This window comes from Chelmon rostratus, chromosome 1, assembly GCF_017976325.1.
Source record: "Chelmon rostratus isolate fCheRos1 chromosome 1, fCheRos1.pri, whole genome shotgun sequence".
In the NCBI taxonomy this organism is placed as follows: domain Eukaryota; kingdom Metazoa; phylum Chordata; class Actinopteri; order Chaetodontiformes; family Chaetodontidae; genus Chelmon; species Chelmon rostratus.
In genome coordinates this window covers 9857311-9883166 of record NC_055658.1, presented here as the reverse complement: position 1 = coordinate 9883166, position 25856 = coordinate 9857311, and the positions used below count along the sequence as shown (strand labels likewise).

At 41.4% G+C, this 25856-nt stretch overlaps 3 protein-coding genes across 6 annotated transcripts in view; 1 reads left to right on the top strand and 2 right to left on the bottom strand.

Annotated features, from left to right (window-relative positions):
- Positions 1 to 17253, bottom strand: part of smyd3 (SET and MYND domain containing 3) — an 84341-nt gene extending 67088 nt beyond the window's left edge. The window contains exons 1-3 of one of the 3 annotated variants that reach the window (XM_041962003.1): positions 17185 to 17253; positions 14502 to 14543; positions 13141 to 13450 (exon numbers count right to left, since the gene is read on the bottom strand). In XM_041962003.1, coding sequence (XP_041817937.1) covers positions 13141 to 13301 — 161 coding nt within the window. In that variant the 5' untranslated portion in view covers positions 13302 to 13450; positions 14502 to 14543; positions 17185 to 17253. Of the gene's footprint in view, positions 1 to 13140; positions 13455 to 14468; positions 14544 to 17184 lie in introns of all 3 variants that reach the window. The other 2 variants (XM_041961903.1, XM_041961974.1) reach the window with 2 other exon arrangements.
- On the top strand, positions 16033 to 19882 carry gnpnat1 (glucosamine-phosphate N-acetyltransferase 1). Of its 2 annotated transcripts, none has more exons than XM_041962350.1 (6): positions 16033 to 16194; positions 17220 to 17384; positions 17593 to 17655; positions 17945 to 18072; positions 18360 to 18421; positions 18540 to 19882. In XM_041962350.1, the coding sequence occupies exons 2-6, from the start codon at positions 17231 to 17233 to the stop codon at positions 18685 to 18687; spliced, it is 555 nt and encodes a 184-aa protein (XP_041818284.1). In that variant the 5' UTR covers positions 16033 to 16194; positions 17220 to 17230; the 3' UTR covers positions 18688 to 19882. The 2 variants fall into 2 exon arrangements, with proteins under 2 accessions (XP_041818284.1, XP_041818198.1); XM_041962264.1 differs by having other exon boundaries at positions 16064 to 16194; positions 17223 to 17384; positions 18540 to 19880.
- Positions 19883 to 19991: 109 nt separating this feature from the next.
- styx (serine/threonine/tyrosine interacting protein) lies at positions 19992 to 24622 on the bottom strand. The gene is given in 12 exon segments (XM_041962132.1): positions 19992 to 20806; positions 21378 to 21471; positions 22008 to 22080; positions 22234 to 22284; positions 22488 to 22527; positions 22621 to 22657; positions 22769 to 22829; positions 22989 to 23086; positions 23179 to 23232; positions 24056 to 24088; positions 24456 to 24571; positions 24574 to 24622. Coding segments are annotated over 12 exon segments (780 nt in total). The 3' UTR covers positions 19992 to 20732.
- Between the last annotated feature and the right edge of the window lie 1234 nt (positions 24623 to 25856).

The window sequence follows — 25856 nt, the reverse complement described above, 5'->3', positions numbered from 1 at the left end:
TGCCTTGTTGTACCTGCAGAGCTGCTAGCACTGGACAAAGAAAAAATGTTCTGAAGTGTCAGTTTGTCTCAAAGAAAGCACTCTCAGAGCTGAACCTTGAGCTCCAGCCAGCTTCTGAAATGTTTTGCTTTGCTTTGCAAGTGCAACTAGAAGGGGCAGCATCGTGCATTTTCCTACTCTGCAAGAACAAAAGCCTGATATGAAATCTGAATATGCTGCTGAGTGTGAAAACTCCTTCAGGCACTTGTTGAGAGGTTTCAGGACATGAAAAGTAAACAAAAGGAACTAAACATATTTGCTGTTTAATGTGGAACCAGCTGATGTGCCTGACAACCTACAACACGAGATCATTGAGCTGCAAAGCAAAGACCTACCACTGAGAGCAGATGGTTTCAAAACTGACTCTTGTAAAGACTCAGTTCTGCTCAAGACTGACTGACCCAAACTTGGACAACCAGCTGTGAGTAACACCATCATCATCATTACCATCTGATCTCAGACACCAATGAAAAGCAGTTTCAGCTATCACAGAGGTTAGTGTGAAATATTTGTTAAATAATTTTCTATGGCCCTCAAAGGATGTCATAAAAACTGAAATGGCCCTTGATATGAAAAAGGTTCCCCACCCATGCACCAGCTAAACATGTCCATATCATGGATGCATTAATGAGAAGTAAGCTCTTGTCACTGCTTCATTCAGAAAGAAATGCAACTGAAAAGGTATATACTGTGGTCACGGAAACACTCTGATTAGCTCTGTATAGCCCCCATGATGACTGACATTTGTTACCTTAAATGGTGTAAGAGCACACATTGAAACTGTGGGACTATGTGAGAATATTGAACAGATTTAACGTTCACCACCTTAGTTTAACATGCTAGCATGCGTACACTTGTTAATCAGCGATAAACACAAAGTGCAACTGAGGCTGATGGGTATGTCAGTGGTTTTGCTGGTATTTACTCATCAAACAAAGGTACAAACTGTAAAAAATAGAATTTTGTCCTAATGATAGCACTAACTGGAAAGTCAGTTGATCATCAGATACAAATTCATCCTGAGCGGGCTTGGACGTGTGTAATAAATTCCATGGCAACCCATCCAACAGACATGTCAGTAGGAGTCATCAACTGGTCATTGTTAATGTCTGTACAAAGTTTCATGGCAATCTTTACAATAGTTGTTGAGATGTGTCAGTCTGGACCAACGTGACGGACAGACAGAAGACTGGCAGACTGCAATCCCTTGAGCCACGTGCCAATGTTTTGAAAAAATGGTTATATTTCGAGTCACTTGCTCAACAACCAAACAACAGCTTGCTTTTTGGGCTGTGAAATTATCAGTTGAAACAATGGACATCACCATATTATTCCTAGCAACTTGCTGCAATAATGTGGGATGCTCATCTTGCCTCACACTGCAGTTTTAAATGACTGACAGTCTGTGAAAGGAGCAGCTGCAGGAATGAATACAAATTATGTAAAATAAACAATACTGTCCCGCTGTTAGTTCATGTAGCAGCAATTCTCCACATTGACATCCCTGCAGGGCAATACTTAGCTGTTCTTTAGCCAGACAAAATGACTAAGCTCACATTCTCATAGCAACAGTCCTCTACTGATGTCAACAAAGCAGCTAAGCGAAGCATCTTTCTCAGGGGTATTTGGACTAGGGATGCACGATAACTGTTTTTTAAAACCAATACCGATAACCGATAACTTTCAGCTCCTAAAGGCCGATACCGATAACCGATAACACACACATATACCTAACATCATGACATCAATACCACGAACAAAACCAAAAACAGTTTTGACTCTTTAAATGAAGAGATATTAATTTTTCCAACGAAAAACTATTGGTAAGCCTCTCAAACATGTTCTTTAAGCTATCAAACAAACCTATTTGATATCTCACATCAATTTAAATAAGGTGCATTACTTACTGTTATAAAAAATAAAGGCCCCTTGAAATGATGCAAATACATGCATCAGGATTACAAACTGAAAAAGTGCATTTCAGAAGTTTCCAAAAAATAAATATACATAGAAAATTAATGCACTGGCACAAGTTAGATTCAAACATTTCTATTTAAACAAACTGAAAAAGTGCATTCCTCAATGACAACAAAAATAATGCACAGTGCATATTGCACTGACAGAAGTTAGAAGACGGCACTCTTAAATACTCAATTCTGATTGGTCAATCGCAAAAATTCAGTGGTGTTCCTAACAGTCAGACTAAAGAGGCAATCCCTTAATGTACCAAGCTCAATTACAAATCGCCAGCTGATTTGAGAGGCAAAATATGGAGCATTTTCCGTGCATTATTTTTAATTTGTTTGGAGAGGACCAAACACTTGGCTGGAGAATGATGTCCCCAGCAAAAAAGATGAGAAAAGTAAAGAACAACGCTGGACCGACAGCAGGAGCAATATTATGACACAAAAGACTTGAGGACGCAGAGATTGACCAGATTGAAGCCAACAGACACGAAAAAAACACCAAGAGAAACACAGCATGGACGATCGGTCTGCTAAAAGACTGCTGAGTGGAGACAAAACTGGAGACAGATTTTTTTAATGTCTGACGCTGAAAGCAGAAATCAGCTGATGCAGGACTTTTATCCATCAGTCTGAAAAAATAGCGGTAAACCAAACTCTGTCTCCAGCTACGTCTCTCTCAGGTCTGTGATATCCCGTCACTTCTCCACATTTGACATGATTTCGCTGCATATCTGTAAAGAAATCAGTTTTCCTGCCTGCCGGCCTGCGCACAATGAGAAGCAGTTGCTAGGCAACGTACGTGTTTACTTTCAGAGCTGCTGCGCAGTGAGAGCGGTGACAGGCGAGAGTAGACTCATTTTAAATCAATGAAATATGATTTAATCTGTATTTTGTGTCACACTTTTGAATGCTTTAGTAGTAAGCCGTGTTCTAAGTGGGATAACGTACAGTGAGCAGTTTCATACGGAGAAGCGTCGCTTCAGGCTTCCATGTCATCCTGAAGGAAGATACATGATCCCTTACTTAGACTTATCGATGTAAACAAACTGAAGAAGGGCAGTCCATAGTAAGTCAAGCACCATCACGTCCATGATTAAATCTTCAAAAACCTTAGCCCGTGGGTCATCTTTGGCAAATTTCTTGGACTTTTCGAAAGCCTCGCCGTCCCGTAAGTCCCGGTGGCTTCTTTGCGGCTGCCTTGCTAACGCTAGCATCTTTAGCAGGCCGGGCGTCCTCATACGCTTTCCAAACTCCGTCAAAGCGGTGGTTATGTTTCAGGTGACTGATCAGGTCTGATCACACACTGACATGACACACTGACATCACACTGTAACATCACATAACACAGTGACATCACACAGTGACATCACATCACACACTGACATCACACGGTGACATCACACGGTGACATCACACGGTGACATCACACAGTGACATCACAGAGTGACATCACACACTGACATCACATAGTGACATCACAGTGACATCACACTGTAACATCACACGGTGACATCACACGCTGACATGACACGGTGACATCACACGCTGACATCACACGCTGAGATGACACGCTGACATGACACGCTGACATGACACGCTGACATGACACGGTGACATCACACTGACATCACACGGTGACATCACACACTGACATCACAAGGGGACATCACAGGGTGACATCACACTGTGACATCACACAGTGACATCACACTGTGACATCACACACTGACATCTCACACTGACATCACACTGTGACATCACACTGTGACATCACATCACACGCTGACATCACACGCTGACATCACACGGTGACATCACACGCTGACATCACACGCTGACATCACACGGTGACATCACACGGTGACATCACACGCTGACATCACACACTGACATCACACGGTGACATAACACGCTGACATCACACTGTGACATCACACGCTGACATCACAGGGTGACATCACAGGGTGACATCACACGGTGACATCACACTGTGACATGACACGCTGACATCACGGTGACATCACACGGTGACATCACACGGTGACATGACACGCTGACATCACATCACACACTGACATCACACGGTGACATCACACGGTGACATCACACTGTGAAATCACACTGTGACATCACACACGGTGACGTCAAACGCTGACATCACATCACACGCTGACATCACACGCTGACATCACACGCTGACATCACATAGTGACATCACAGTGACATCACACTGTGACATCACACACTGACATCACTGGGTGACATCACACTGTGACAAAACACGCTGACATCACACGCTGACATCACAAACTGACATCACACGGTGACATCACACTGTGACATGAAACGCTGACATCACACTGACGTCACACGGTGACATCACACGGTGACATCACACACTGACATCACACAGTGACATCACAGTGACATCACACTGTGACATCACACTGTGAAATCACACTGTGACATCACACTGTGACATCACACTGTGAAATCACACTGTGACATCACACACTGACATCACAGAAAACACAGTGACATCACACGGTGACATCTCACGGTGACATCACACGGTGACATCACACGGTGACATCACACTGACATCACACGGTGACATCACACTGACATCACACGGTGACATCACACGGTGACATCACATGGTAACATCACATGGTGACATCACACACTGACATGACACGCTGACATCACATCACACACTGACATGACACACTGACATGACACACTGACATCACACGGTGACATCACACACTGAAATCACAGTGACATCACACTGTGACATCACACACTGATCACACTGTAAAATCACACTGTGAAATCACACTGTGACATCACACACTGACATCACAGACAACACAGTGACATCACACGGTAACATCACACGGTGACATCACACTGTGACATCACGCACTGACATCACACACTGACAACACACAGTGACATCACACGGTGACATCACACGGTGACATCACACACTGACATCACACGGTGACATCACACAGACATCACATCACACGGTGACATCACACGGTGACATCACACAGTGACATCACACGCTGACATCACATAGTGACATCACAGTGACATCACACTGTGACATCACACACTGACATCACACACTGACATCACACAGTGACATAACACGCTGACATCACACGGTGACATCACACACTGACATCACACGCTGACATCACACGCTGACATCACACGCTGACATCACACACTGGCATCACACGGTGACATCACACGGTGACATCACACGGTGACATGACACGCTGACATGACACGCTGACATGACACGCTGACATGACACGCTGACATCACACGCTGACATCACACGCTGACATCACACGGTGACATCACACTGTGACATCACACACTGACATCACACGGTGACATCACACAGTGACATCACACTGTGACATCACACACTGACATCTCACACTGACATCACACTGTGAAATCACACTGTGACATCACATCACACAGTGACATCACACAGTGACATCACACAGTGACATCACACACTGACATGACACGCTGACATCACACGCTGACATCACACTGACATCACATGGTGACATCACACTGTGACATCACACAGTGACATCACACACTGACATCTCACACTGACATCACACTGACATCACACTGTGAAATCACACAGTGACATCACATCACACAGTGACATCACACAGTGACATCACACAGTGACATCACACGCTGACATTACACGCTGACATCACACGCTGACATCACACGTTGACATCACTCGGTGACATCACACGGTGACATCACACGGTGACATCACACATGGACATCACACGGTGACATCATACAGACATCACATCACACGGTGACATCACACGGTGACATCACACAGTGACATCACACGCTGACATCACATAGTGACATCACAGTGACATCACAGTGACATCGCACTGTGACATCACACGCTGACATCACACGCTGACATCACACGCTGACATCACACGCTGACATCACACGGTGACAAAACACGCTGACATCACACACTGACATCACACGCTGACATCACACGCTGACATCACACACGGTGACGTCAAACGCTGACATCACATCACACGGTGACATCACACGGTGACATCACATCACACGGTGACATCACACTGTGACATCACACACTGACATCTCACACTGACATCACTGGGTGACATCACACTGTGACAAAACACGCTGACATCACAAACTGACATCACACACTGACATCACACGGTGACATCACACTGTGACATCACACTGTGACATGGCACGCTGACATCACATCACACGGTGACATCACACGGTGACATCACACTGTGAAATCACACTGTGACATCACACACTGACATCACAGAAAACACAGTGACATCACATGGTGACATCACACTGACATCACACACTGACATCACACGGTGACATTACACGGTGACATTACACGGTGACATTACACGGTGACATCACACTGACGTCACACTGTGACGTCACACGGTGACATCACATGGTAACATCACATGGTGACATCACACACTGACATGACACGCTGACATCACATCACACTGACATGACACACTGACATCACACTGGGACATCACACACTGACATCACACACTGATCACACTGTGAAATCACACTGTGAAATCACACTGTGACATCACACACTGACATCACAGACAACACAGTGACATCACACTGTGACATCACACGGTGACATCACACGGTGACATCACACAGTGACATCACACTGTGACATCACACACTGACATCACTGGGTGACATCACACTGTGACAAAACACGCTGACATCACACGCTGACATCACAAACTGACATCACACGGTGACATCACACTGTGACATGACACGCTGACATCACATCACACGGTGACATCACACGGTGACATCACACGGTGACATCACACTGTGAAATCACACTGTGACATCACACACTGACATCACAGAAAACACAGTGATATCACATGGTGACATCACACGGTGACATCACACTGACATCACACGGTGACATTACACGGTGACATTACATGGTGACATCACACTGACGTCACACTGTGACGTCACACGGTGACATCACACGGTAACATCACATGGTGACATCACACACTGACATGACACGCTGACATCACATCACACACTGACATGACACACTGACATCACACGGTGACATCACACACTGAAATCACAGTGACATCACACTGTGACATCACACTGTGACATCACACACTGACATCACACACTGATCACACTGTGAAATCACACTGTGAAATCACACTGTGACATCACACACTGACATCACAGACAACACAGTGACATCACACGGTGACATCACACGGTGACATCACACTGTGACATCACACACTGACATCACACACTGACATCACACACTGGCATCACACACTGGCATCACACGGTGACATCACACGGTGACATCACACGGTGACATCACACGGTGACATCACACGGTGACATCACACAGACATCACATAACACGTTGACATCACACAGTGACATCACACAGTGACATCACACAGTGACATCACACAGTGACATCACACGGTGACATCACACAGACATCACATCACACGGTGACATCACACGGTGACATCACACAGTGACATCACACGCTGACATCACACGCTGACATCACATAGTGACATCACAGTGACATCACACTGTGACATCACACACTGACATCACACACTGACATCACACGCTGACATCACACGCTGACAAAACACGGTGACATCACACGCTGACATCACACACGGTGACGTCAAACGCTGACATCACATCACACGGTGACATCACACGGTGACATCACACGCTGACATCACATCACACGCTGACATGACACGCTGACATCACACGCTGACATGACACGCTGACATTACCTGCTGACATCACACGCTGACATCACACTGACATCACACTGTGACATCACACTGTGACATCACACACTGACATCTCACACTGACATCACTGGGTGACATCACACTGTGACAAAACACGCTGACATCACACGCTGACATCACACACTGACATCACACGGTGACATGACACGCTGACATCACATCACACACTGACATCACACGGTGACATCACACGGTGACATCACACTGTGAAATCACACTGTGACATCACACACGGTGACGTCAAACGCTGACATCACATCACACGCTGACATCACACGCTGACATCACACGCTGACATCACATAGTGACATCACAGTGACATCACACTGTGACATCACACACTGACATCACACACTGATCACACTGAAATCACACTGTGAAATCACACTGTGACATCACAGAAAACACAGTGACATCACACGGTGACATCACACTGACATCACACGGTGACATCACACGGTGACATCACACTGACATCACACGGTGACATCACACGGTGACATTACACGGTGACATCACACTGACGTCACACGGTGACATCACACGGTGACATCACACACTGACATCACACAGTGACATCACACCGTGACATCACACACTGATATCACACACTGATCACACTGTGAAATCACACTGTGACATCACACACTGACATCACAGAAAACACAGTGACATCACACGGTGACATCACACGGTGACATCACACGGTGACATCACACACTGACATCACACAATGACATCACACACTGATATCACACACTGACATCACAGAAAACACAGTGACATCACACAGTGACATCACATGGTGACATCACACTGACATCACACTGTGACATCACACGCTGACATCACATGGTGACATCACAGACAACACAGTGACATCACATGGTGACATCACACGGTGACATCACACTGACATCACACGGTGACATCACACGGTGACATTACACGGTGACATCACACTGACGTCACACGGTGACATCACACACTGACATCACACACTGACATCACACAGTGACATCACACCGTGACATCACACCGTGACATCACACACTGATCACACTGTGAAATCACACTGTGACATCACACACTGACATCACAGAAAACACAGTGACATCACACGGTGACATCACACGGTGACATCACACACTGACATCACACAATGACATCACACTGTGACATCACACACTGATATCACACACTGACATCACAGAAAACACAGTGACATCACACGGTGACATCACATGGTGACATCACACTGACATCACACAGTGACATCACATGGTGACATCACACGGTGACATCACAGACAACACAGTGACATCACATGGTGACATCACACGGTGACATCACACACTGACATCACACAGTGACATCACACAGTGACATCACACTGCCCCCCTTCTTCCGAGGGGGTGCGTAACAGAAAATAATTTAGAAGCACTGATGTACACAAACTGAAGAAGGGCAGTCCATAGTAAGTCAAGCACCATCACGTCCATGATTAAATCTTCAATAACCTGAGCCCGTGGGTCATCTTTGGCAAATTTCTTGGACTTTTCGAAAGCCTCGCCGACGCGTAAGCCCCGGTGGCTTCTTAGGTATTAAAGCTTGTGCCATTTCTAGCTCCTAGTGGAACTCGCTTGGAACATTTGTTACGAATAACCAGCAAACTGTCTCCTTCGGAAACTTTGAAGAAGTCTGAACTCTGTTTTCATAAGCATGCTGTACCGCATGCTGCATTCAAGGTGTAACGTACATTCCCCCGTTCCCTCGTTTGCCAGTCGTTCTTTCGGCCTATTTAAGTTCATGTTTCTATTTTTTGTGTGTAACATGTGAAGAAATACTGCGAATGTTAATTCAAGTCAGCAACTAGCAAAATTATGACCGAGTTAACGAGTTGTTTTCTGGCATGAGGGGGTATTCTTGATTTTTCCCAGTGAGAAAGAGTTTTTCTGATTATGCTAACGTCACTTGAACGCAGCATTCACTGCAGGCCATTTGGGTCTCATAGTGGGAGCGAGGCATTGCCGTGCTGACAAAAACACATATGTTATCGGGGCTGTTCGTCATGATATCGGACTTATCGGAATGACGTCATAATTTCCTGTTATTGGCCCGATTGTTATCGTGCATCCCTAATTTGGACAGTTGGGGGTAAATACTTATTAAGTTAATTATCGGTGGATAAAGTGGATGTTCTTGAGAGCTATTTGAACTGATTACCGATTGGAGACACTGTTTAGTAACTACAAACTGCTCTCTGCTAGCAGAGACATGCTGTTTGCCCACTGGGACAGAGATGTAATAGAAACCAATGAAGGGATCAGTCCTCGTATAGCTATAAAGGACCGTATGAACAATACAGTTTTGGATACTGAGCTGCTTGTCAAATATGACAAGTGTGTACTGTGTGTGCTGTTTTATTTACCAGCACACAGTACATTCCAGCAGAATATATATGCATTAACCCCTTGCAAAGCATATACATGCTAAATATATACAGTATGAGCCGCCCTCAGGCAACATATGCAAAGATAAAGCTGTTCACAAAATCATATTTGCTACTGAATCTTTCTGCCAATATTCAGTTAAGTCATTATTTGGTCACACTTTATATTAAGGTGCTCATACTCACAATTAACTAATCACTTATTAGCATGCATAGTAGGAGCATATTGGATATTTAGTAGTAATTATAAAGCTCTTTTCAATGCTTTATTCTCTGGGGTTAGGATTATTAAAACCACAATTCATGCACAACAACTTTCTTACTTAGTATCAATAAGCACTAATTAGGAAGTTATAGAGGGAAAACTCTTACTTAATGCCAAGCAGTTTGAGAATACGGTCATGCAGAATAAGGTACTAATAAGTGCTTTAAAATGACTAATAAAAGCCAATATGATGTTAATGTGCATGCTAAGAAGTAACTATTTAATGATGAATGTGTGCCTTACTATAAAGTGTTACACATTGTTTCTATTTAAATGATTCACTGATTAACTGTGGAGTCCATGTCAAAAACGACAAATGCTTAAACAAATTTATCAGAGGCTAAAGCAACATCTTATCTTAAATCCAGTTATAAAAAATGTAATATAAAATTGGGAAAAAAAACAAACATGGGAACCCTCATATTTGAGAAGCTAATGTTTGGTAGCTTTGTTTGATAAGCTGAATTAAAACTGTTTGAAACACATAAAAATACATGCATACATCACATAAGCAGTAGAAGTACACACATACAGTGCTCACACCCCATTGACTATTTTTTCTCCTTATTACAATATATATGTCCCTCTCTCTGCTTTTTTATTGTAAATATTTTTTTCCAGTATCCACACCTTCACTCCATCTCATCAAACACCCGTTATCTTTAATTTCTTCTAATGTCTCTCATGCACAGATCATGGGGCATCTATCTAAAGAAACCTTCTAAATCCTCTACAACCCTGAGTCAGAGTCCAACTTGCAAGTATACTGACCTACTAAGAATCTGATTATTTTAACCAAAGGAAGGATATTTGATAATACAGACCTCTGACAGTGTATAGCATCAGATATTGCACTGCATACATCTCAGTGTTTGAGTTTGTATTTTTTTTGCAGTGTTTACACAAGACACACCAGACTGCACACAGCGCTAGAAGTAAAAGGATAATCCTTTCAAATGGCGTAAGAGGAAACATTAAAGACTGTGCAGTTGTCGTGAAGTGATGATGCTCTCTAATAAATTTTACTTTCATGTGGAAATCAAAACTGGACACGAGCTACATCTTTATATTCTTGCAGAGGTTATTTGCATTAACTGCTCTCATTAATCACCTTCCATTTTCTACTGAGGCTCATCTACATACTGCTTATAGCCCACAGTAATTTACCCTTCATTCACCTTGCAGTGCCTGCACCAGAAACCAGCGCATACACCATCACACTGGAACTTGTCTCTCTGTCTCATTAAATCCACATACATCTGTTTAGCTTGATGAAGTGGGTTTGGCTGCAGCAGAGAAAGCAGCAGTGCTGCCATTAAGCATCCAGCTGGACAAATATCACAAGGAAATGTGATGAAACAGAGGACGAATCATTACATCGAGCCAGATGAAGGATGCAATCTACATCTCTGCAACACTCAGAATGTCTATATAGGAATGGGTGATAAGATGATTTAATGATTGTAATTAATGATTTAATTATTATTAACAACTCAGTTGTATACTAAATCAATATTATGATATAGTAAACTTTCTTAAAGCAAATTAAACTGTTTATAGATCAAATAACTAGACAAAAATATCTGTGTAATCGAACAAAATAAATGCTTGACTAAAAAGTTACTTTATAACAATACTATTCAATATGGAACATTGATTTGTAAACATGTGTTAAGACCACAATGGCTTAATTATTAAGCCATTGTGGTCTCTGATTGTATTAAGACTTAATACAATCAGAGATATTCAAAAGATAGCACGCTAGCATAATATAAATAGCAAAATTTCTAACGTACACAAATTTACATCTTCACACACTGTCACTGAGCCATACCTGCTACTGGCCAGCAAGGCAAACATGTGCCTTTGGTTCTGGGTCTTCCTTAACTTCCCATCCCACTCTCTGTGCATTGTGCACTGTATTCCTGTGGTACACATGGCCTCTGGTTTGCTCCATGATTATATGAAATACACAGAGTTTTGTTGTTTGGATTTTACTCTTACAGATTTAGAATTTCAACATTTTGACAGTTTAAAATACAATCTCCTCTGCACACCACACAGCCTTCAAATGTCACGTTTGCATTCTTGCCGCCTCTGAAACAATGACAGAGCAATGGTGCCACCTAGTGACCAGTTGAACAACTTCGTTAAATCAACTCGTATATTTTGTATAAGTAACCGACAACTAAAAAGCATAAACCCCTTAGCTGCACGCAAACACACAGTCGCCAGCACGTACATACCATGAACTGTATATAAAGCGTATGGTACGCATACAAACTACTAAACAGACAAGGAAAACATCAAACGTGACATGAGCCAGAAACGTGTCCTTATTTTCCATACTGCCTGAAAACCACCGACCTCCACTGTGGCCTACTGAGAACATTCACCTGCCGGGCAGCTTCTCATTTCAAAGTAGGATGCTAGTGTCGTGGAGGCTCGACTCACCGTGTGTAGCAGTGGTGGCAGACATCTCTGACCAGTTTGTTGGACACACAGCAGCCCAGCGGCTCGGCGGAGTACACCAGCTCTCCCCTTCTGATGCTGGCTGTCGCCCGCAGACCGTTACCCTTTCCCGGGCTGACAAAACGCTCCAGTTTCGGTGCCATAGTCGGTTTTCCCTCCACGTGAACTGAGCTGTGTTTACGTCCGTAAACAGACGCACGCGGTGCGTCATGGCGTCACACACACGTACGGACCCATCCTACCCTTCACGAACTTCTCCTGCCATTTCTTTCTTGTCTTCTCCATCGAGCTTCTGTCTTTGATAAACAATTCAGACGATTAGCATTAAAGATCGAAAGTGCATCAACATCAACACATGGATCAACATACTAAGACATAATTCCAGACATTTATATACTTTTTGCATAATTGTGAATTTTCGTTTTCAAAAAGATGTACAATTTTGCAATCCTCATATTCAAAAGAAATCATTTGATAATACTGAATTCCACAGACATAAATCAACATTCTTAAAATCCTAGCTAAATGTATTCATCATCATTACATAGCTGATTAGACTGTGGTCATTTGGAGGCTGTAGTTTGTGGTGGTGAGCACAGGCCAAATAACAAACTCTCTATAATGTGATACAGTTTAACAGCACCATAAACTACATCCTACTAAATGACCACACAGTTGAATCAACACCTCTCTGAAACAGTTTCTAACAAGAACTAAATGTTATAACCTTCATTTAGGTAGGATTTATTGCATAATGTGGACATGTAATATTCATCTTATACCTTTGGGAATATGATTTTTGTATCAGTTCCCCCTATTTTTGTTTAAGGTGAGATGTCTTTTCTCTACAAATCATCAAAAACCAGCTTCAGCTTATGCTTACTCCTCTAGCATATTTTATTTTACTTTGCTATGTATTTTCTACTGAGTTATATATTTTCTGCTGTCCTGAACAGTACTGTGCACAAAACCACTGTATTTTATGATTCATATCTTAGTCATGTGCAAATTAAATGTTTCCATATTTTTTTAGACTTTATGTGTATAATGTATATGTATATGTATACATACATACATACATATATATGTGTGTGTGTGTATATATATGTGTGTGTATATATATATATATATATATATATATATATATATATATATATACACACACACAGTTGATTTATTTTGTATCTTTGTTAATGTCAATTCGTTCTTTTTTCCCCCTCTCCTTTAATTCTTGCTGTATATAACAACTAAATTTCCACAGCTTGGAATCAATAAAGTTTACTCAATAGAGTTTAATAAATTAGACTAACAGTCTCCTAAGGGCCTGGGGTGTTGGAACAGACCTCCTCATCCTGGATGTGCTCCTCAGCATCACAGTCACCATCCTAGGAAAACAACACACAGACACTTTAATCACCACCAGTAGATAAGCTAACTTCTTTCTTTTTGCACTACCATATACTGCCTTGTCCATTCTTAATGTGTCATTGTTTAGATTGTACAGTTTTTATTAATTTCTTTCTTGTCACAGAGGTTGAGAGTAACATAATTTCAATTGTCTGTTTGTCTTGTACATACTGCGGAATTGACAATAAAGCTGACTTTGACTAGTGTGAGAAATCACAAACCCAACAGCAACAGCAACAGCTACTTAACACTATTTACTGTTTGATGTATTGACTCATAGTTCTACAATTTTGTCTCCTCAGTATTGCCTATCAAAAGCAGCTGTGGTAATCCCTGCTCAAACTGCTGAATACAGTTTGATTATAAGTAACGGTCTGCGGGCGACAGCAGGGCTCCGGATGGGAGAGCGGGTGTACTCAGCCGATGCTCTGGGGTGCTGTGTGTCAAACGAAACGGTTTGAGATGTCTGCCAAACTGCCCTCTCAGACTTGACTCACAATATAACTAGTATTTCAACGGGATGGGCGTGGTACGCAGGACGTTGCAGTGCACGCTTCAGAAGGCTCCATGAACGTCTCAGCCTGTCCTCTGAGCGCACGTTCATGAGTTCATGAACGATGTTTTGTACAAACTATGCAGGGTACTGGTTAATTTGCAGTTTCCAGTCGTCGTAACATCATGTCATACCATGTGCCCCATATCATGTGTCATGAAAATATCGGATGAAATTTACTGGCTAGTTGGAGATGAGGAAAATTAATTACACTTAGTTTAATAGGAGGTTACTTATTTGCGATAACCTGCGTGCACCTTTGTAAGAATGCTGAACAAAAATCCTGAGCTTTTTTTGGTTCGGTGAAAATTAGAAGTGTGACTGAGTGGCAAGACATGGATTAGCTTTATTCTTAAAATGAAAACGAGGTAAACTAGTCTGAAAAATACACTAAGTAGTACGAAGGCATCATTTTCCCTGTAATTTGTAGATTTGGTCTCTCACCTGTGTACATGGAAATTGATAGAGTCTGTTTTTAGCATGTTTGGGTTGGGCATTAACTGACACAAGATATGAAATTAAGATACAGTCAGTTAAGCAGAATTTTGCTAATTTAACCCATATATATATCGGTATTTCTTAGCAATATTTACTCTACTTGTACATACTTTGCAAGGAAGTCTCGTTACATTTGCACCAGCAGTACATGTAGCAAGTACATTCGTAAATTGATGATCACATAAAAAACAACAAAAAATATACCCAAAAAATAACTGTTAGAAATTAAAATTAGGCGCTCTTCCGAAGGTTTAATTTTGGCGTTATGGCAAATATTAAGTTATTGAATAACTTTTTAGGTTACGGTCTTACTATCTAATCATCCAAAAAGTGACGAGGCTACCCAATACGAGCCGAGCTGTGTGACGCAGCACGTAAGGCACCGCCCCCGAGTCCTCTCTGCCACATCATACATGGGCTCGTGCCAGCCGGAAGCCATGATTTAAAGCACCCACGCTGTTCATCTAAATTATGTTGCCCAACCTCATACAAAACTAGTACAACTTCCCCGTTCGTTGTTTTACGTGACCTCAGTCTGGGAATTCAACTGGACCACTTCTCGAGTGCGTTTTTTACTGGTAAGTAAGTAGTTAGCTAGCGAGCTAACTGGCAGCGTAGCATGGCAGGCGATCCTTTAAAGAGGTAACGCTAACGTTGAATGGAAGTGTGAAGTTACACCTCTAGCGCTAGCCGGGTTGGATAGTAACATTAGCTATTTGACAGGACACACGAGAAAGGTAGCACTATAGTATATTACACTATAGCTAGTTAACGTTATTGGCTAACGTAGATTTGACGTTAATTAGGCTAGTTATTTGTTGCTAACGTTACTCAGGACGGTGTAACGTCAGGACGTCTTTCGATCCACATGAGTAGTTTGGTATAACTCACACAGGCAGCTGCGGGGAAATGGTCTGCTGTCTGCAGTCTTGGCACTCAACAAGCCCACCACAGTCATATTCATAATTGCGTGGCTTGGTGATCGGGAAGTGATGACATCAGTTAAGTGTAATTGTGTTTTGCTGCTATGGAAACCAGAAATAAGACGTGTCTCGTTTTAGGTAGGTTAATTTGGTCAAACCTAACACCGAAACAAGAGTCAAAAATCCCATCAGTGTCAAAGCCACCAACAACAGCTCTAGAGTTCCCTGTTGACATGAATGGGCTCTTCACAGAACATATCCTGGAATATATCCTGGAAAAAAAAAAAATCCTTGAAAGCTGCCCAGTGGTGTCACCTGATTGGGTAATGTAGGAGGATGTGAATTCTAATTTATGGATGTGCTCATTGAATTATGGCAACTGGCTTGACAACCACTGGAGCATGGCAGTGAAGTAATGTCAACTTTTGACCAAGTGAAATTGTATTTGTCAGGTCAAAGTTCTGTGTAACTGAGATCAAACATATTGTCAGTCCTGGCTGGCAGTGGCAATGTTAACTTGTTAACTCATTGCCGCCTGGATACTGTATCTGAAATGGATTAGAAAAGGCTTTTCTATTCAGTGTGTCATAATTGCAATATTTTGCAAACACGCATTTATGGGTGTGTATGTGTCTGTGGACTTACCTGTTTGTGTGTGTGCTGTGTGTCTGTGTCCTAAGCAGGTTGTGGAATGCTGCTGGACGAGACTCCGCTTTTTGATCCCTCCCTGCTCCAGGAGCTAGACTGGAGTAGCAACACTGTCTCCTTCTCTCCCCCCATCTCCGTGTCGAGCCCAGGGGAAGGCCTGGTGCTCAGGCCGCTCTGTATGGCAGACTTCAACAGGGGTGAGACCACATATTCCAGACCAGTGCTTGTATTCTCAAGACAATATGACTGCGATGATTACTTTTCAAAATGTGGAAAGCTTGTTTTTTGTTTTTTTTTTGGCAAATAAAGTAAACTTAACAGCAACTTAATTAAGAAATCACAAGAGATGGAGTGAGAACACCCCCACATATTTGCACCAACCATTGTTTTGTTTCTGTGCTCCAGGATTCTTCAAGGTTTTATCTCAACTCACTCAGACAGGCGATGTCACACCGGAGCAGTTTACAAGTAAGTTACGCTCAAGCATAATGCTACATCCATGTAAGTCAAAACTGAGCTTCTGATTATTTGGGTCAGAACATTACCGTTAACACATTTTATTTTACATCCCAACGTCATTCCAAGTTTTTAAACTTGGATTTAATGTCAAAACTGTGGTCTTTATATACATTAATTAATTACATTTGAGTACCGTCATCATAGAAAACAAACTTTAAAAACAAATCAATGTAATAAATGTATTTTAAATGTAATTTCAATGAAGGAAAAAAAAAACATGTCATCTGTTGGCTTCCAGAAAAGTTTGAGCATATGAAGAAGACAGGAGACTACTACGTCGTTGTGGTGGAGGACATAAATCTGGGACAGATTGTTGCCACCGCCACTTTGATCACAGAACACAAATTCATCCACTCCTGTGCTAAGGTAATTTACATTTCGGCAAGCAGTTTGTGCATTTTTAACAATGGATACATCTGTATTTTTCCCTCTGTATTTTGACTAAAGACACATCCCATAAAAATGGGTGGTAATTATTAACCTAGTTCAGCATCATAACCCAAACATAATGCTAATAGTTAGTTACATTTACCTGTATATTTCCTCAAAAACCATGCAGAATAAATGTGCAAAGTAAACATTTTATGGAACTTGAAAATGACTGAAATGATATGAATGAAATGAAGACCCTCTCTGTTCTGCCTTGTTTGTAGAGGGGCCGGGTGGAGGAGGTGGTAGTCAGTGAATCGTGCAGAGGGAAGCAGCTGGGCAAACTGTGAGTAGACCTGTATGAGCTTGGCACAATATTTTGTTTTTGCTTGTTTTTAATATTTATGTATTCAGCACACAAATCCCAACAGACCTCTCTCTCTCTTTTTCTCTGCCCCTTATAGGTTAATGTCAACTCTCTTTCTTCTCAGCAAAAAACTCAATTGCTATAAAATCACGCTGGAATGTTTGCCCACAAATGTGGCTTTCTACCAAAAGTTTGGCTACGCTGCCTCAGATGAGACTTACATGCAGTGTCGATTTTTCGACTGAGGACAACAGCAGCTATAAACCTCCCTTTTTGGGGCATGGACTGCACCTTTTATACCCCACTGATATCAAAACCTAACATTAACAAAGTGTCTTACTAATTGGCAGATCTGCCAAAGGATGAGCTTGTGATGGTGACACAGCTGAGACATTCCCGAACGGTCATCCTGATTTCAGCACACTCGAGTTAACATAAATGTTGAAGTCCTCGGCCCAGTCCAACATCATCCTCCGCCCCTTTGCTAACCATGGCTACCTCATCAGGGTGGAGCCCTGTCATCGTCATCTCCCACCATCTGAAGAAAGAGATACTGTAAATGTAATGTGTCACTGTAAACATTGTTAATAAGTAATTCGCTGTGTACTCCCACAGAAAATAAGAATTATATCTGTGATTATCGTGCAACTGTAGGTACATACAATTGCTTGGCAAATCAAGATGGTACCAAATTAAGTTATACATCCGACACAGCTAAATAATTATTTATTACAGGCAACAGCTTCAAAAGTTCACTACAAAACAATGTATGGTTGAAGGAATCACTTTGTCATGATTCAAACTGAGTCTCTCTGGGCTCTGTATTGATCAAGTCACCAAAGAAAGTCTTTCCTTTGTTCTTTAAATGTGGAAATTTGCTTCTCTAAGAGACTTGGGGTTTTATGCTTCTTATTTGTCCTCTTTGGTACACATTGCTCTCTATCCTGGCAGACTTTTCTTCCTTTGACAGTAATGTCGCTGTGTAACTATAATGACAGTTTGAAGATAAAATGCATTACTATCCAGTCCAGACTGTTATAATGTTTAGTATTTCGAGCAAACAGAAAGGTTTGTATTTTGTGAGGAAGTGGTAAGACACTAGTGTCTTAAAGTTTTGTATTTAGTCGAGATTTGAAACGTCATCACAACTGCAATAAGGATTGATAGATTTATGATGGGAAATGGCTAAACCTGACTTTTGTAAGTGGGCTCTTATTTAAGTTTTATAATCATGCTGTTATTCTGGAAAACGGGAACATATTTAAGGTAATTTATTTCCAAATATGTAATAGTCACATAAAATATTTTACAATGTACCATGTTTTCTTGAATATATTTATACTTATTAAACAGGTTTCTGCAACAAGGCTGATTTCTTTTAATTAAAATAATCTTATTTGTTGAAGCTTTGTTGTACAAATGAGAAACTATAGAAAGGCGTGTCTGCTGGTCATAATTATAACAAAACTTTTTTTTTTTTAGCATGTAGTTTCTGTAAATCACAAAAATTTAAAATCCTTAATGAGGTGTGATGAAGAATTTCAAGTGGCGAGGCTTGAACATGAGTAGACCTCTGTCATATAAAGGAGCTTGGAAACCATGTCAGCCTTATGTTTAGACACATTCTGTGCCCAGAGCAGATCATACTTGTTCTGAGAGTGAATTAGTTGTTATTTTATTATTCTTACTGACACACACAGCTAGGTTTCCAGAAGGGTTTGAGAATTTAGCATAAGTAAAGCATATTTTTTACATATTTACATACCAAATACTGAAAAGAAGAACAGAAAGTTGTGATGCAGAGTATTTCATCATGATATAAAAACACCTGAGCAGGACTGAGTCAGACTTCTGTTTATTAAGCAGTGAGTTAATTTTTCATTCCTTACTATTCCACATTAAGCCTGATATTAGTTATAATCCTATTACTCCCAAAATAAAGGCATTAGCTATTCCTCTTCTCGTGTCCTCCACTGGGCGACGTGCTGGCTACTTTCCCTTTTGCCAACAGTCCCATTCTGGTCGTCTACACAAATTCAAGTATCGGAAGTGCATTATTGCAATACTGTCCCGCTGCAAATGCAAAATGCTTTAAATACTATAAAACTGCAAAAAATCTCCCATCAGTGCATACAGCTCAAGGAAAAAAAGTTTATCAAATATGCCCATATCCCCATCAGTCCTCCATGTCTCAAACATGAGAAGTCCTTCCCCTTAGAAAAAGTTCCAATAAAAAAAAAAAAAACAAAAAAAGAGTGCACTGCGCCACACGGCTAAACATCAGCAAAGCTCATCCATTCTGTGCTGCTGTGACCTGCATTGCTCCGAAGTCCTCATCTTCCTCCAGGCTGCGTTTAAGGCTTCCTGTTAAAGACATGTGCAAACAAGAAGAGTAACTGCACATACTGCACACATCAACACAAAAAAGTTCCCCCATCACTCGACAGTTAAATACCTGTAAACCCTCCTGGATTTAAGAACTTCTCAAACCCTGAACACGTCACAACCTGTGCTTGGTGAAGACACCACCATTCAGGGAGAATAGCTTTAAGTGAAATTATGTTCTCAACGGCTCCAAGTGTTTAAATGTTAGCGTTTGTTTGTGTCTTTTAATTAGAAACATTCATGACGTTGAGAGAAGATGAAGTTATGAAATCATCCATGGAGCCATCTCTCATTTGCTGGAAAATCTGAGCAAAACTATCAGCATTGAGAGATGCTTTGAACAAATATGCACCCCCACTTCTAGAACATTATCACCAAAGGCTGGTGATGAATAACTAATGCTACGCCATTCCCAAACAACACACAAGGCCACACAACCTTGTGCTGAATGCTTTTCTGCAATAAGTCGTGGCTTAGAAACATAAGGCTCTGTGTTTCAATCTGAGGACACAGGTGTGACTAAGCAGCACTGGGTGCATTATGTACAAACCTGGCATCCCAGCTTGTAATGAGAAGGACCTGCCCAACTGCATTGGTGACATCATTTTAATGGTCAACTTGGCTAGGTAGATCGCTTCGTATTCCTAGGAAACAAACACTCATTACTACTGCTGCAAGTTCAGCAGCTAATGTCAGTGCAAAGAATGTACAGTCACAGCGCGTTCACGGATGAACTGTTGCCGTCACTGCAGCAGCAGAAACAAAACAAAAATGCTCAACCACAAAGAAATCCCTGCCAACCTGTAAACAATGTGTAATATAAACAATGTGCCTGTTACTTACAAGTCAGATGTCAGAATAAGAAGCCGCTTGCTCAGAATGAGATAGATAACAGGTCATCTGAATGAGCCTGTTTCAGGACAATCATGCAATGTGAACATTCTTCTGATCTGCTGCAATATTGTCCATATCCCATAATTCACATCACTTCAGCTCTAGATGCTGAATCATTCTGCTGCAACCATTAATACAGACAAACCCAGCCTTTTAAAGGAGCAAGATGAAGTATATTTTGTTGACTAACAGGTTAGTAGCACATGTATTTATAGTAATAAGTAGTGAATTGTACATGTTCACTGATTGGACTGTCATGAATCAGAATTTGAAGGTAAAGACTGACCTGTAGCTGGTGCACAAAGCCCACGTTGGGGTTGATGCAGAACCTCCTCTCCTGGACGTGGCTGAATGCATCCCTGCAGAATAAACAGCATGTTATCAATTTAGCTAATTCTATTCATTCTTTGGAAAATCTTACATTTGTTAAAAAAAAAAAAAAGGTTTGACTTCTACTCTAATGGCATTATGTACAAAGCTGTAATTGTGAGAAAAAAAGAAAAAATCCTCACCTGTACTTCATCCCAAATGTTTCCATAAGGTATGCAATCACTAAGGCAGCACTGAAGGAACAAACAGAGGAGACACATTTCTACATCCACAGCTGTAATCTGGGCTCTGCTGCTCTGTTCTCAGAATTTAATTAAGGAAAAATAATATTCAAGGACATTTAACAAAATTCTACAAGTTATAAATGATAGAAAAGTCAGTGCATAACAGATACAATGCAAGAAGTGAACTCATCAAAAAACAAAACAAGCCTCACCTTCTTGATATCCCTGCATTACCATGAACCAGTACCTTTCCTACAAGAGTAAGAAAAAGGGTTGCTGATAAAAGATCTGTTTCTTCTGCTTGACATTCTGAGTATGAAAAATGGAAAGTGAATGCATTCTTACCTCCTGTTGCAAAGCAGCTATCAATAAATTCTTTAGTCTGTCAGGAGGAAAATAAAATACAGCGTATCACACATAATGTTAATAGAACACCTGTCAGTCAATGAAAAGCTTGCCAAGAAGGAGGGAAAAAGCCCACTTTGTAACTCACTGTAGGGAAAAACCGTATTATATTTTCCACTGGATTGTCAGCAATATCTAACACAAGGTATCTGCAAAGATACAACAACATTTAGTTTGTGGGTTAGCCAGGGAGCTCTTGAACAAATAACTTGTATTTTCAACATTTCACACAAACATGCAGTTAGTGGTCCACATCAATTGCTGAAGTCTACCAGCAGAGCGCACACATCTTGTGAATTCTTACTTACCTAAATGTATGAGGGAAATTAGGTTTGATAAAATTGGCTTCAATGTCTTGGCGGACACACACAATATGCGTTATGCCCTGTGTCTCAAGAACTGGCAGCTACACAAAGAGAAAGACAAGAAGCAATATCAGCTGCAAAGAAATGAGCAAATAATGTCTGCAAGGGCCAGTGGTTAAATTTGGGAAGTTACCTTGCTTTTCATTGCAGCAGAGTAGGGACCTAAAAACAGCCCCGGTAAGATCTCCTGAAAATTAAGACAGAGCAACACAGGCCGTAACATTACTTAATGTTGAAAAGAATGAATGAACATTAATTTATTCAGGATGAGACACCAGCCTCTTCACAAATATGATTTCTACTAGTACGTGTGCTTGCATTCTGCAATAGAACACTGCATTTAGGGGCCAATCTGTTCATCTACAATGAAGACCAACCTGTATGAAAGGTCTTCCAGCCAGTATCTATATTCTAACAAAAACAATACTAGAATATGACAGTATGTGTAATATGAGCCTGTAAATATCAGGCTCTCTAACCTGCAAATGACCTTAATGTGAGAATTAGGGCTGGGTTGATATGGTCAGAACTAACTATGCAAGTAGGGATATTCTTTAGACACATATATCACAATAATGTTAATTATTTCTCGTCATGAATAAAATAATCATATTGATGTTCAATACAATCAACTGTGCTTTTGATCAAACACCTTCAGTAACTCATTTTATTTATCACTACTTTGGAGAGCAGCACATCATCACAATAGATTGTAGGTATGTATTGAAATATGGCCTCGTTCAAACAGACAACTCGTATTTGTATACACACACACACACACACACACACACACACACACTCAGTACTTATTTACATTATCGTTGGTAGAGATTGTGACTATGAAAATACTTTTAACCTGTATTCAATAGACTTTAAACCGCTGTCAAATGTGGGGGAAACATACTCTGGGAATCCACACATTCAGCGCTCAATCAATCACTGCCAAGTACAAAAAATATTACTTTCTGCGGCCAACATTGTTCTTCCCGCTGCACACTCATGTTACATACCTGCATTTCTCGCCTCATTGGATAAGCCCAGTCCTGTGAAGGAGGAATTTCAGAGCAAAGTTAGAAGCTGAGGGACGCTGCCTTGTTGATGTGACAGCTGCTATTACAGACACCAGCTCACTTTGTGTAAGCTACATACGTGGCTAATGCTTGGACATTTGGCCACTCACTGTTGGCTCAGTGAACAGTAGCGTTAGTTAACCACGACACAGCCGTGTTCATAGAGACACACGAGACCGTCTCCCGCAGGCACATTCACGTGCTACGTCCAAAACGCACACACTTTCCTGCCGAGCGCACATTTTAGCTGCCAGACAACAAGGCAGGAGTGGAGGTTAGCTCAGATTAGCCAGACAGACACAGCAGATATGTCGGCTAACGCAGGCTGCTGTGCACTCACCAGAAGGTCCTCCTTGGTCGCGGGCAGAGACGGGAACTGAAGTTTATTGTCCTCGTCCATTCTGCTGTGTGTTCGGGCACCGCCGGCCCGACTCTGCGCGCGGTATCGATGTTTCTCGCGGCGGGGTTAGCTGGACAATCGATGCAATTTGTTTTGAGGCTCCACATGCATGTCCGCCATGCTGTCCCCTGACAGATGTGTCACGTGACCGCGCGGCAGATGGCAAACAGACTCGTGGAAGGAAGGAAAGGGCAGCAACGGCGACGTCTCGCGGTCGATTGGAGAGAGTCCTCGCGGAGCGACGTCGGATAAAAGACCCGCCCTGTAACTGTTGTGATTGGATAGCGCTTCCTTCAATTAAACCATTGAGACCATACACAAATCAGTAGGGGGCGGTATGCAGTGCTGCTTGGCGTAACAGCACAAAGACATATAAGCAGCAGACGCAGAAGAAGCAGAATAAGCGGAAGCATAATAATAATAATAACAATAATAATAACAATAATAATAATATAACAATGACGATAATAATAATAATAACAATAATAATAATAATACGTATTATTATTCAGTCACTCATATACATATACTGGCATGTATTACTATAGGTTAGAAGGTTAAGTCTTTTAGATAACATCTGCAAATACTATAAATTGCAGTTTACATAACATGTCTACATTTGTGACTTTCAGTTGCTCTCCTTTAGAATCAGATCGTAATCTGGTGCATTTTAACCGAAATTTTCAGAACTTCATTCTATTCATCTGCAACTGTTTGACAGGTAGAAAATGGCTGGGAAAGTTATTTTGTGTCACTGACAGGTCTACATTTAGTTAGCGTTGCATGTGCAAAGTTTGTGCCAAAATTACACAAGGTCTCTTGTTGCAAATTAGCAGCAGCACTCTAAAGACAATAAACTATTCGTCCAGTAAAATGCAGTGTTGTAGCAATGCATGATTCATTTCTCTTCTTGCAGGTGAAGCACCCATTTTAAGAAGTGCCATGGCAGCGTCTCGGTGGTACTGTAAAGAACCTGGGAAATAAAGTCTTCCTACCTCAAATTCTTTCAGTGGCACCCCTGGACAGAGAAGCAGCTGTCCTTAAAAAGAAAAAGAAAAGGAGTGCCTCTTTTGAGGAGCACAGTTGAACTGAGTGGTAGTCAGATGGAGATGAGGGAAAATATTACTGACATTTGTTTTTGGTTTGTATATTTACTGTATTTGCTTTTTCTATCATTCTATGAAAACTTATGCAATATAGCATTAGAAAATATATGGACTGATATGAGTATGCACAGTACTAACTAAATACTGAATTAATACTAAATCAGTAATAAGAATAAAAATAACAGTAAATGATGAACTTGATTACACTGGAATAGACTGAATAGAAAAACGTGCA

Excerpts from the sequence above, each read along its gene's own strand:
- gnpnat1 (XM_041962350.1), top strand. The coding sequence starts at position 17,231 with ATGCTGCTGGACGAGACTCCGCTTTTTGATCCCTCCCTGCTCCAGGAG. Across the intron at positions 18,073-18,359 it reads TCATCCACTCCTGTGCTAAG|AGGGGCCGGGTGGAGGAGGT; the intron begins GTAATTTACATT and ends CCTTGTTTGTAG. Across the intron at positions 18,422-18,539 it reads GGGAAGCAGCTGGGCAAACT|GTTAATGTCAACTCTCTTTC; the intron begins GTGAGTAGACCT and ends TGCCCCTTATAG.